Here is a 10,967-nt window from a genome sequence, read left to right on the forward strand (position 1 = left end):
TAGATAGATAGATAGATAGATAGATAGATAGATAGATAGATAGATAGGAAGGAAGTGAGAAGTGAAAGAGAGAAAGAGAAAAAAGGAAAAGGTGAGTAGCGCAAACCATGAATACCCATGGGAAGGCAATTTAAAACAAAACAAAACAAAACAAAAAAAAGTAAAGTCACAAAGGGAAATAATAGCCCCTAAGTCTTTTCATATCTTGCCACAAACCACAAGGGTGGTTTCTCCAAACTGTAATGGGACCAATGCTATCAAGATTAATGTTTGGAACTGTTGGCAACTTCGATCCTAACCATTCATTCATTCATCCTGGAACTCAGGGAACTGCTGAAAGGCAGCTGCCAGTAATTTCAAGACCTTCATGAGACCTGAGATGCCTCCAAGAAGGTTGAGTAAGGACATGCCTGACTAGAATATTTTTTCTGTAGGTGGCTTGTTATTTTATCAAAGTTACCATCTTGTTTTCTTGATAAGGGTCTGTTTCAAACAAACTAATGAATATTGAACATGAGAAGGATGGTTATAAACAATAGAACAAGAGAGTAAACCACCAGAATTTACCTAAAAATTAATAAACAAAGATCTTGAATTGCCAAGAACTACTTTTTTTATATTTGTTCAGTGATGCTCATCTTTAAATCATGGACATGTCTTAATCACTGTTCTATTGTGGTGACCACAGCAACTCTTAGAAAGAAAGCATTTAATTGGGGCTGGCTTACAGTTTCAGAGGTTTAGTGCATTGTCATCATAGTAGAGAGCATGAAAGCATGCAAAAGGCACTAGAACAGTAGCTGAGAGCTACATCCTTATCCATAGACAGCAGGAAGAAGGACACACTGGGCCTGGCCTGCATTTTCAAAACCTCAAAACCCATCCCCACTGACACACTTCCTTCAACAAGGCCATACCCTCCAACACAGCTAAAAGTCCTAACCCTAATTCTTTTAAATGCTGTCACTCCCTGGTGACAAAGCATTCAAATACATGAGCCTATGGTAGGCTTAATCAAACCACCACACAAGCACAAATACTTACTAAATTTAATGACATCACTGAAAACTACAATCAAGAAGATAATCTTTCCAAAGAACAAAGTACAGGAAATAACAAAGTGAAATATTTCAGTATGCAGCTACCAAGAACAATAATAACTGCTCTAGGCTACGTACCTCAGACCTGAATATTACTGTCATGAATGCATTATGTGGTGAATCACATGTGTTTTAGACATCAATTCATTCTTCAGAATGGAAGGTATGATTTGTAACATTCTCGTAAAAACATCTCTAATAAATTAAGTTTTTATCTACCCTATATTTCAATGATCTGCTTTAATTCTGAAGGCTGATTCAAGTTTCAAATGTTAGTTTGTAAAACATTGTTTTTCATCTTGATTCCTTCTTCTACTGCCTCTATCGAACATTCATCCATCAATCACAACCTCTCTAATGGCTTTCATCTCTCTGCCATTTGGCCTGCTTCCTCTGATATGCACAAACCACCCGGACCAGTAACACTTTATTTCACTGTCTGTATACCTTTCCTTAGCACCTAAAGCCTTTTCTGAGACTTACTTCTTCTACCATCGGTGTGCCAGTGGTGTGCCACAATGAAACACCTGTTAATGAGAATGGACCAGGTGTGAAAAAGAAAAAGAAATTCAGTCAGTCAGGGTTCCTTTACCAAATCCCATCTCCTGCTCACAACTGCCTAGGAGAAAAAGCTATCTTATTCCTTCGGCTTATCAACCTATTTTCCCCCTCGGGGGATACATTTTAGAAAGATTCTAAATGTGATTCATGTAATTCCAGGTGATTTAGTCAAGAAAGCATGACTCCTCACAATCACACAACACCAGGAACGCTAGGAATCAGATGAAGCCAAACTGAAAAAAAAGGAGTAAGACGAAGGTAAAACAGAAAAGCCAGGCTGACCTAAAAGGTGATGTTAAGGTCAGTCCTCCAGTCCCATATCTGTGAGCACCTCTTTCACTTCCGTGACTGAATCACCTAGTTCCACTTCTCTCTGATAACAGTTCCCAATTTTGGTTTAAGATAGTCCTATGACTGACTTCCCAAAAAACTTAATTCCAAACGATCCAATATAATCCCTGCTTTTGAAGCTAAAGAATTCCAAGTCCTTCACCCTTCTTATTCTGAATTTATTCTAGATTTCTCACTTCCCCCACACTCCCAAATTCCGACAAAGGGCACTCTGCCCTTGCTGTTTCCACATTCCCAATTTCCTTTATGCCCCCAAAGCTCAGGACGGGTCTGTCACCAATGCTACTGAACCTGCTCTTTTGCATCACTAGCTCTCTGCCGTACTTTATGTGACCGCACTGCTCATGGTCACATTTCTGCAAATGAAGCAGTGCGCCAGACATCCTGAGAATCTCCATTATGGGTGCCAAATATCCTTGACTAAGTAAACGAATGCATCCTTTTTCTGGTTTTAGACAAGCTCTTCTGAAATGGCCTCCGAACACCACACAGATGGAGCACTGAGGAGCAATAGGTACCTGTGGAAGAGTACAAACTCAGCAACATAGAGTTGGGGCACGTATCATCTGACCTCCAACATTTGCCTAGGATTCCTCTTCAGGTGAATAAAGTTTAACGGGAGATGATCTACCTGCTAGAGGACTTAGCTTCCTCTTCTTTCCCATTTCCCAAGTCCTATCACCGGCAAGACAGGAGATTTTATGTCTGTAACACACCCTCCATCTGCTTCGCTTTCTCATAGCCACTGTTTTGTTAAACTTAAACACCCCTTGTCAAATGATGTGGGGTTAGTCTGCTAACTTCTCTCCCTGACTCTGTCACAAATATGGTCCCTCTTTAACCAATCCGATAGATCCTGTGATTCAAAAATCTACACACAGTTTTTCTCCATTTCAGTATCCCAACAATACAGGATGAAGACCTGCAGTGTACGTAACTGGGTTACTATGATGATTCTTCCTCTGGTTATGATGCAATAAAATTATACACCAAACCAATGGCAACCATTCCACTGCCATCATTTCTCTCCCAGCCACAACTAAAACCCAGCAAATTGTGTTTTAGATCATGTGTTTTCAATATATATTCTGCCCTTTGCTTGGTCCTGCTTTCATATACCACACTATTTCATACTTAAGTTGGAATTGTGAGTGTCATTCAATGGGACACCCTTCCTCAGTTTGTATTCCACCTCAGTGAAGTATATATGCATTGAATAATAACTGGATTAATTGTTAGATTAAATTGAAATTGAGGTTAAAATATTTGAAGCAGGAAACATTAAAAGAAAAAGTATAAATTAAAACTGTTTCTAAAAAATGAAACAGACTATTTACTTATTGGCCCAAATACTATTGAGTACACTCCTAGAAGCCTGATCATCTACAGTTTATTTTGTTTCTTTTAATCTCATGGAAGATATTTTGTTAGAGAGCTTCTTGGCTGATAATTAATATTTAAAGCATTTAATTTACTATCATGCTTGTATTCCTTATCCAAGGAAACATTTCCCTAGAAGTTCATAAAAACATATGAATTTCTAAGTATTTTTATATTTTTGAGATCCAGACAAGTTTAAAGTCTGCAGTCCTTAAGCTGAATTTCCATATCTGAATATTTAGGTATCTAAAAATGAATCTCACGCTTAGTGAACAGTATTTCAAGTCTAAGAAAGATCACACTAGAAATGAGCCAGGAATGACAATACAATGAAAATAACCAACAGCTACCTCCAGCATCTGCAATTTTCTAACTCATAAATCTGAGGGCTCCTTTCTCTGCCCCACTTTTTGGTGTCGCTCCACACAGTACTTTTATTACAAGGTCTGTTGTTCACCATTTACAAACGAGATTTTCCCAGTGTGTCTGACCTCATTTATTTTATTGAGCTATTCCTCTTTTAACTCTCAGGATAAGACGTTATTGTCTAGCCATGCCTTATGTGGCCAGCCAGTAAGCACCTTAGAAAAGGACAATTTTATTAGCTCTTTCCCATTTGTTCCTCTAATTATCCCCACAGTATGTGGGCAAATGTCAAAAGGAACAATTGTCTAGACTGTCTGATATTTTTGATAGAAGTGTCAATTATGTGCTACAGATTTATCTGTGTGTCACAATCCCTCATAAATTCCCCTTAGAGGGTAGGAGGAAAGCTCCGCAAACCCTGAGCAGAGATTCCAGTGAGAAGGACAGGAACTTAGGCGCTGCCTAAGAACACGCCAGGGAAGAAACACAATTTCCAGATTTGAACTAAGGCTCATGCACACAGTAAATTATGATTAGTATTCAGTGTATGCTCACAATCAGAAGGAAAAAGAAACAATACACAGTGTTAAAAACAAAATTGCTGGGATTACTTTTCATCAAACATCAAGAGCAAACCATAGTAAAATTTTAATTGTCCAGGAAAAAAGAACTTGAGACAGTGAGATTATCCTCAAACTGACGTGTTTAAAATGGACAAGACCATTATTTTCTATGCCATCATTTCTAATTTAAATTGTTCTTGCAATCATGATACTGAATTTTAAATGCATCCTAATTTTTTTATTCACTGAGCATATGGTTTTAAAAAAAAATCAGCAGAAACATATGTTAAAATAACATTTAGCCTGAAATATTCTACATTCATATTCAAAGAGAACTTCAAATACTGATATATAATATATTATATATATATATATATTTCAATAACACGGGATCAGGATGATATATGTGATTATATATATATACATATATATGAAATTTAAAATAAACATGTACCAGTTTGTTTAGGCCATGGGCCAATGGTTTTCTTGTTCATAACATTATTAGCATCTGTACAAATAAATGCCAAAAGTTAGGAAAGAAATGGCCACTGTCTTAACGCATCGTATTAATTGCTAATAACCTCAGTCCCTATGTGTTAAATCACAAAATAAGACTTATGTCAAAGAATACATAGAAATTCATATTTTATATAGTGTTTTAAACCTGCACAGGATTGCCTTCATTTCTAAAATATCATCCCACTAAAAATATTTAACTCTTGCAAACACTGAGGCATACTGTACATAAATGACAATTATATAAAGGCCTTTTAAATAGATGGTCAATAATTTAAGTGCAATAGTCTCATCTTCAAATTCTTCTTGTACACCATATCACATGTACTTCTCTTACCAGGCTGCTAGAGGGCTGGAATAAGATTTAAACCTTGAAGACAGTAAGGAATCAAAAGAATTCTTACAGCATGGACCTACAAATTAGCTTACATTGAAAAGTTTGTTTTTTTCCTTGAGCAAACCACCAGTATGGATGGATGGATGGATGGATGGATGGATGGATGGATGGATGGATGGATGAATGGATGGATTTGTGTATGTATGCATGTGAATATGCATTGTATTCATTCATGCATGCATGTATTTTTAACATACAAAATATTATCTAAGAATTAAAGAGCACTCTAACTGTACACACTAGACAAATAATTTAACTATGTACTAAATCTTCAGATTCTTGTAATAGGAGGCCAATTTGGCAGGGTTCTACCTTTTTACTACATGTTGCCGTCCTTTATTCAACTGACATTTTCTTTCAGCTCTATAAAAAATATGTTGTCCCCATTTTCATGTCTAATGCACATTATAGCCAAGGTAAATCATGTACAGGTTCCGTGGTTGGCTATCCCCGTCCAGTTCAAGTGTCCAAGAAAGAAAACGCATGGAAGGCTGAAAAAGTTATAGTACTACTTATAGGCAGTCCATGAAAAAGCATGGGCCGCCACACTTAAAGACACAGCATACGGGGTACTCTGTGGGCTCTGAGGAAACAAAGAGTGGAAATAACGGTATAGTTCCATCTCTGACAGCTCTTCTAACATATTTGGTGAAAGGCTGTTACTTGTTAACAATAAAATGTTACATTTTAGAAGCCCAAACAAATTTTGATTTCTTTAAAATGTTCTATACATGCTTATGTCAGAACTCTCAAGGTCTATATCTATAAGATACTAAAGGAGATGTAAAATTGCATAATTGCACAAAAATATTTTATCTCACCCACTTATATCTCCAGCTTAAAGATAAAACTTCACTGAAAGCAAATACTAGGAGGCAAGAAAATTCATATTTGCTTTGAAAAATATGGAAAGAAGAGGAGCAGTGCATAGGTGTTTTATACAATAATGCTATGGAGAGCATATAAATTAAATAACAATTGTGAGAACAAATATGTAGTCGTTTTCAAAATTCTACATAGCTTGTTGTTATGAATTCATGCTCTAAAATTAAATAATAAATTTAAAAACAACACTTTGTATGCATTTAGTGGAAAAGGACAAAAGCACACTACATTGTTATTTTCAACATCAGAAAAACAATAGAAAGGTGTCCATACACGTTAGAGTTGAAAGGAGTGATGAGAATTTTAACTATTTCAAAACTAGACTACCTGATATATAGTCTAGTGTTCCATGTCCTTATTAAAGTAAAATTAATAAAATCCACTGAAATGAAGGAAAACTACATCCCCAATCACATATTTTCATAACTCATAAGCTTATATTTCTATATGAATTTTTCTAAAATTATTTTTAGACTTTATTTCAGTTTGCCTAATGCTCACTGAAATGCCAATGCAAATAGTGACTTATATGCCTGACTATAACAACAAATTAAACATTGTGCTACTACTGAGACAGACAACTATACCTTGTTTTCCTTGTTTGCATTACATTGTTTCATATTCTAATCATACACCAATGGAGTAATGAACCAAAGCTCTTATGTTGTTAAGGCTTGTGAGAACAAATTAGAAATTAAGAAAGGGGTCTTTAATGCTCATTAATTTTAGGTTCTATGTATACCGTTTTACTTTATATTCCTTGATAAGACACATTTTCTCATGGTATGTAGAATATAAACAGAAAGGTCAAGGGAGCATTACTACACTCTTTCTTAGTGTATGGAATAGCTAAATACCCATTCCAATACCTTGACACCTAGACATAGCAACATATCTACATAAAAACAGAAAAATATGTAGCTTAAGTACTCAGTATGCAAAACTGCTAATTTTTACAAGATTTTATGTTTATTTATTAAATGTAACTAACCACTCAGTTTTCTATTTAGATCATATAATCAAATCCCATATTGTAACTGGCTTTCATCCAATTGTTGTTCACTGAGTAGCACTTTGATATGACTGAGATAAAAGTTTAATTTCAACTATCATGCTTTAAAGTGGATTTATTTATAAAGAGGTTCTAAAATTAAGAACAGATTTTAAGTTAGCATTGCTATGCTGATCAACATGCATGTGTTCCTGAATTTTGAAATAGATATGTTTTAACGTGAGTGCCAAGAAATTATTTCCAGAAAGAAAGCTGCCCTTTTTGAGAATTACACTTTGGAGCACCAATATAATATATGTATATTATAATGTAAAGATGGTGTGTTTTCCATTCAACCACACGCTGGTAGGCACTGGGTGCCTGCTAGCACATCCTGCATTCCGTTTCACACCCCCCTTTGAAATGTATCTCCCGAAGAAACATCCAGCCCATAAAAAATAAAATAGAAATAAAAACTGTATCAAAATTCCTTTGCCTGAAAATAAACTCATTGTTTGAATGCTAATTGTTGGCATAAGGATACTATTTCACTGGGGAAGAATATATTATATTGGAGTGTTTGTTAAAAGAGAGAGAACAAATTCAGCATTTGGGTTAGTGCGTATATTTATAACAAAACTAAAACACTTCATATTAAACATTAGTTTAAAAAAACTTAATTATAATTATAATTCTGGTCCAACTCCAATTAGTGCCTAATTAATACTAGTAGTGTGTTAATGGCATGGTCTGCCTTTTCTGAAGATGAAAAATTCTCGTTTTACTTTATTTTTGCTGAAAAACAAAACTGCCAACAAAAACAAATAATTTCCTAATGATCTGCTGAGAAATTTATAAATAGAAGCGTCATAATAATTTGCCTTTAGTAATTGTTACAGTCTTTGGATTCTGCTCTTATAAACTTGACTTTCCACCGCAGAGGATCTGAGCTTTATCTTGATAAATCCTGCATTTAATTCTTTTTGTCATGCAGGCAAAGCAAATGGCACTGTTTCTTGATGAGATTGATGCCACATTTTATTCTGAAATCTAACGTGAAGTACAAATGTCAACTATCCTTCCTCCAAAGACAGAATTAGCAACTTTACAAATAAATAATTACAGAAGCAGAAAGGCTTCCAAAAGCGTTGTTAATACTACTGTCAAGACACTGACTCAGAGTCACAAAGCTTGTTCCTAGTCCATAAAATAATGCTTTTCATAATATGAAAATAATTTTATACTTCCACTGCTTGAAACAATTCAAATCCTTTTCAAGAAAAGAAATCATGGTGCTTTAGTTCCCATCTTAAATGCCTATTTGATCTCGTTAATGTCTAGCACATATATGACCAGGAAAACTGAGTCACTTAATTTTGGGAAAACATTAATTGCTGATGTTTTTTACAAGAAGGACTCTTTACATTAATATTTCACTACAGCGTGCTCCAGAATGAGTGCTTTCTGTTTGTTTGTTTGCTTGCATTTTGTTTTCCTTAATGTGAGGCAACACCCTCCCCAAATGGTAGAAATATTGGCAAATCAATTTATAACAACACTAAAAATATGCAGCCCGAATAAGTTAGGAATGTGACTTGTGAAAAGGCACAACTTATTTGACACAAAATGCATGAGAAGCACCCGAATTCTTATGTAACAGGCCAAGCTTCAAAAGCTCTGAAATATAAATAAGTGAGAGTGGGATTTCTTAATAAGACTGGATGGGCTTGTAGCATCTAAAAGGAATTCTTAGACTTCTCATGCTTAAAATTAAACAGTTGGAACATCCTGCCAATTAAACGAAGCTCTACAAATGGCTTTTACCCTTTTGCTTCATAACAAAAAGGACATGCAATCATTTTTATGGAATATTATCTAAAGAGAACATTACTGTAAATCAATGACAAAAATATTAGACACTCCCTCTCTCCTGGCTGGAAAATGCATCTCTAGATGCTTGCACAGACACCTAAGGTGATAAATGTTCTAGGCCAGATCTTAAATAACAGCTGTCGGGTTCCAGCTAGTACAAATGCACTTCTGCTGTACCCCCCAAACTCTAGGGTTCAGCTCGCTGCCAACAAAGGACAGCAAGTATTCTCTGCAGCATAAAAGCTGGGAAGGGCTACCTTGGGCTTTGTTTTTGTTATGTAAAATGCATTAAAGGGACTCGCCCACTTAAGACTACCTACTCCGAGAAGCTTTAAAGTACCTCCAAGAACCAAAATAAATGCTTTCCCAGAATGCCAGATGAGCTATTCAGCGCATTTAAAAATGTGTATGTATTTATATGTGCCACTGACTCTGATTCCTTCTTGCACCCAGAGAGAGCGGAGAATGGTTGCATTGCATTCCCTTCCTGCCGTGTGACTGACTATAGAGCTACCTTTCAAACACTATTTCCAGAACAGCAGCGTTTTTTTTTTCTTTCTCCCTCTCTCTCTTTCTTTGAAAGTTATTTTAGAAATGTTAAAAATAAGAGAAAATTGCAAGAGAGTGAGGAAACAGTCCCTCCTTCAAAGAGCACGGGTTCTATTCATTCTAAGAACAGGAACCGCGTGCCTGTCGGCACTCAGATGTTTAAAATAAAAGGGTTGGGTAGCTTGGCTTGGGTGGCCCTTGTACCTGTGTGCGCGGTGGTGGACAGATGCCTGGAAGCGAGCTGGCTAGAAACCAGAGAAGCTGTCAGGCGCTCCTAGTAATTTGGGATCTAAATGAGTTTGGACAGCACAGCAATTAGCATCCCGGAGGCTAAACCCAGGAGAAGCGCACGCTACCGGGGCCCAGCCTGAAATTTAACTCCGAAACACCTAACGGAAACACAACTTTTCCTCTGGCCGGGTTTCGTGGGGAGCTGGGTATGCCTGAAAGTTTTCCCCCAAGTCCGGCACACGGTCTTCAGCGCGGAGCATCTTCCCAGACCGGGGCTGAGACGCCGCCCGCCGACGGCCGGCGGAGGGGGTTCGCTGGGACGGCGCGGCCGGCCGAGGCTCCGCGCACCGGTTCCGAGCTCACTCCAGGGCCGGCCGCGCACCGCCCGCCCGCCCGCCGGCCTCCGCGGCTCCCAGCCGCGCTCCCCGCCCCCACGGGCAGCCCGGCCGGCCCGCAGCCAGCCGGGACCCCCGCCTCCAGCCCCACCCGAGCCCGCCGACTTACGTGGCGGCCGGAGGGAAGGGCTCCTGGCACGAGGGGCCGATCAGGAAAGCTTGGAAAAGTGTCAGAGTCAAGGCCAGCAGGCAGCCAGCAGCCATCTTCGCGATCGAAGCTCGGTGCCCTCCCTGCCGGCCCGGAGGCGGCGGGGCTGAGCGCGGCGGCCGCGGGGGGGACCGAGCCGGGGCGCCGACGTCTGCGGGAGGGCGCGCGGGGAGCGGCGGGCAGAGCACGGCCGGGCGGGCCGGGAGGGGGCCGGGCGCACTCTCTAGCGCGTGGTCGCGGCTCCGTGCCACGGCTGCCTCGCCTGCCTCGCCTGCGCCGCCATCAAGGGCGAGCGTGGAGACGGAGCTCGGCCAGCCCGCCGGCGCCCGCGCGCTCTGGCTCCCCGCGCTCGCCTCCCTGATTTATCCGCGGTCGTCGCCGGGGAGAGGGCGGGGGCGGGGCGGGGGCGGAGGGGGGCGGCGCGGGGACGCGGAGGCTGCGGGGATGGGGGTGGCCGGAGCGGGGGGCCCCCCGGCTGCCTTCCCCGGGCGGGTCTCGGGGAGGCGGCTTGTGGGTGGGCAGCGGGAGGGCCGGGCGTCAGAGCCAGGCGGGGACGGGCCGGGCGCAGCCCTCCATACAAGGCAGAGAGGAACTCCCAAAGTCGGCGTCGCCTGCGCCCTCCGCGGGGCCGTGGGGAGGCCCAGCCGACCGGGCCGGTAGGG

General features: G+C 40.0%; 1 protein-coding gene across 6 annotated transcripts in view; it reads right to left on the reverse strand.

Annotated features, from left to right (window-relative positions):
* The window catches only part of Cacna2d1 (calcium voltage-gated channel auxiliary subunit alpha2delta 1), a 467,228-nt gene extending 456,582 nt beyond the window's left edge, over positions 1-10,646 (reverse strand). For all 6 annotated transcript variants that reach the window (XM_055612640.1, XM_055612638.1, XM_055612639.1 and 3 more), the window contains exon 1: positions 10,267-10,646. In XM_055612640.1, the coding sequence (XP_055468615.1) occupies positions 10,267-10,361 (95 nt within the window). In that variant the 5' untranslated portion in view covers positions 10,362-10,646. The remainder of the gene's footprint in view (positions 1-10,266) is intronic.
* Between the last annotated feature and the right edge of the window lie 321 nt (positions 10,647-10,967).

This window comes from Psammomys obesus, unplaced genomic scaffold (genome assembly GCF_907164565.1).
Source record: "Psammomys obesus unplaced genomic scaffold, mPsaObe1.curated_primary_1811, whole genome shotgun sequence".
Taxonomy (NCBI): domain Eukaryota; kingdom Metazoa; phylum Chordata; class Mammalia; order Rodentia; family Muridae; genus Psammomys; species Psammomys obesus.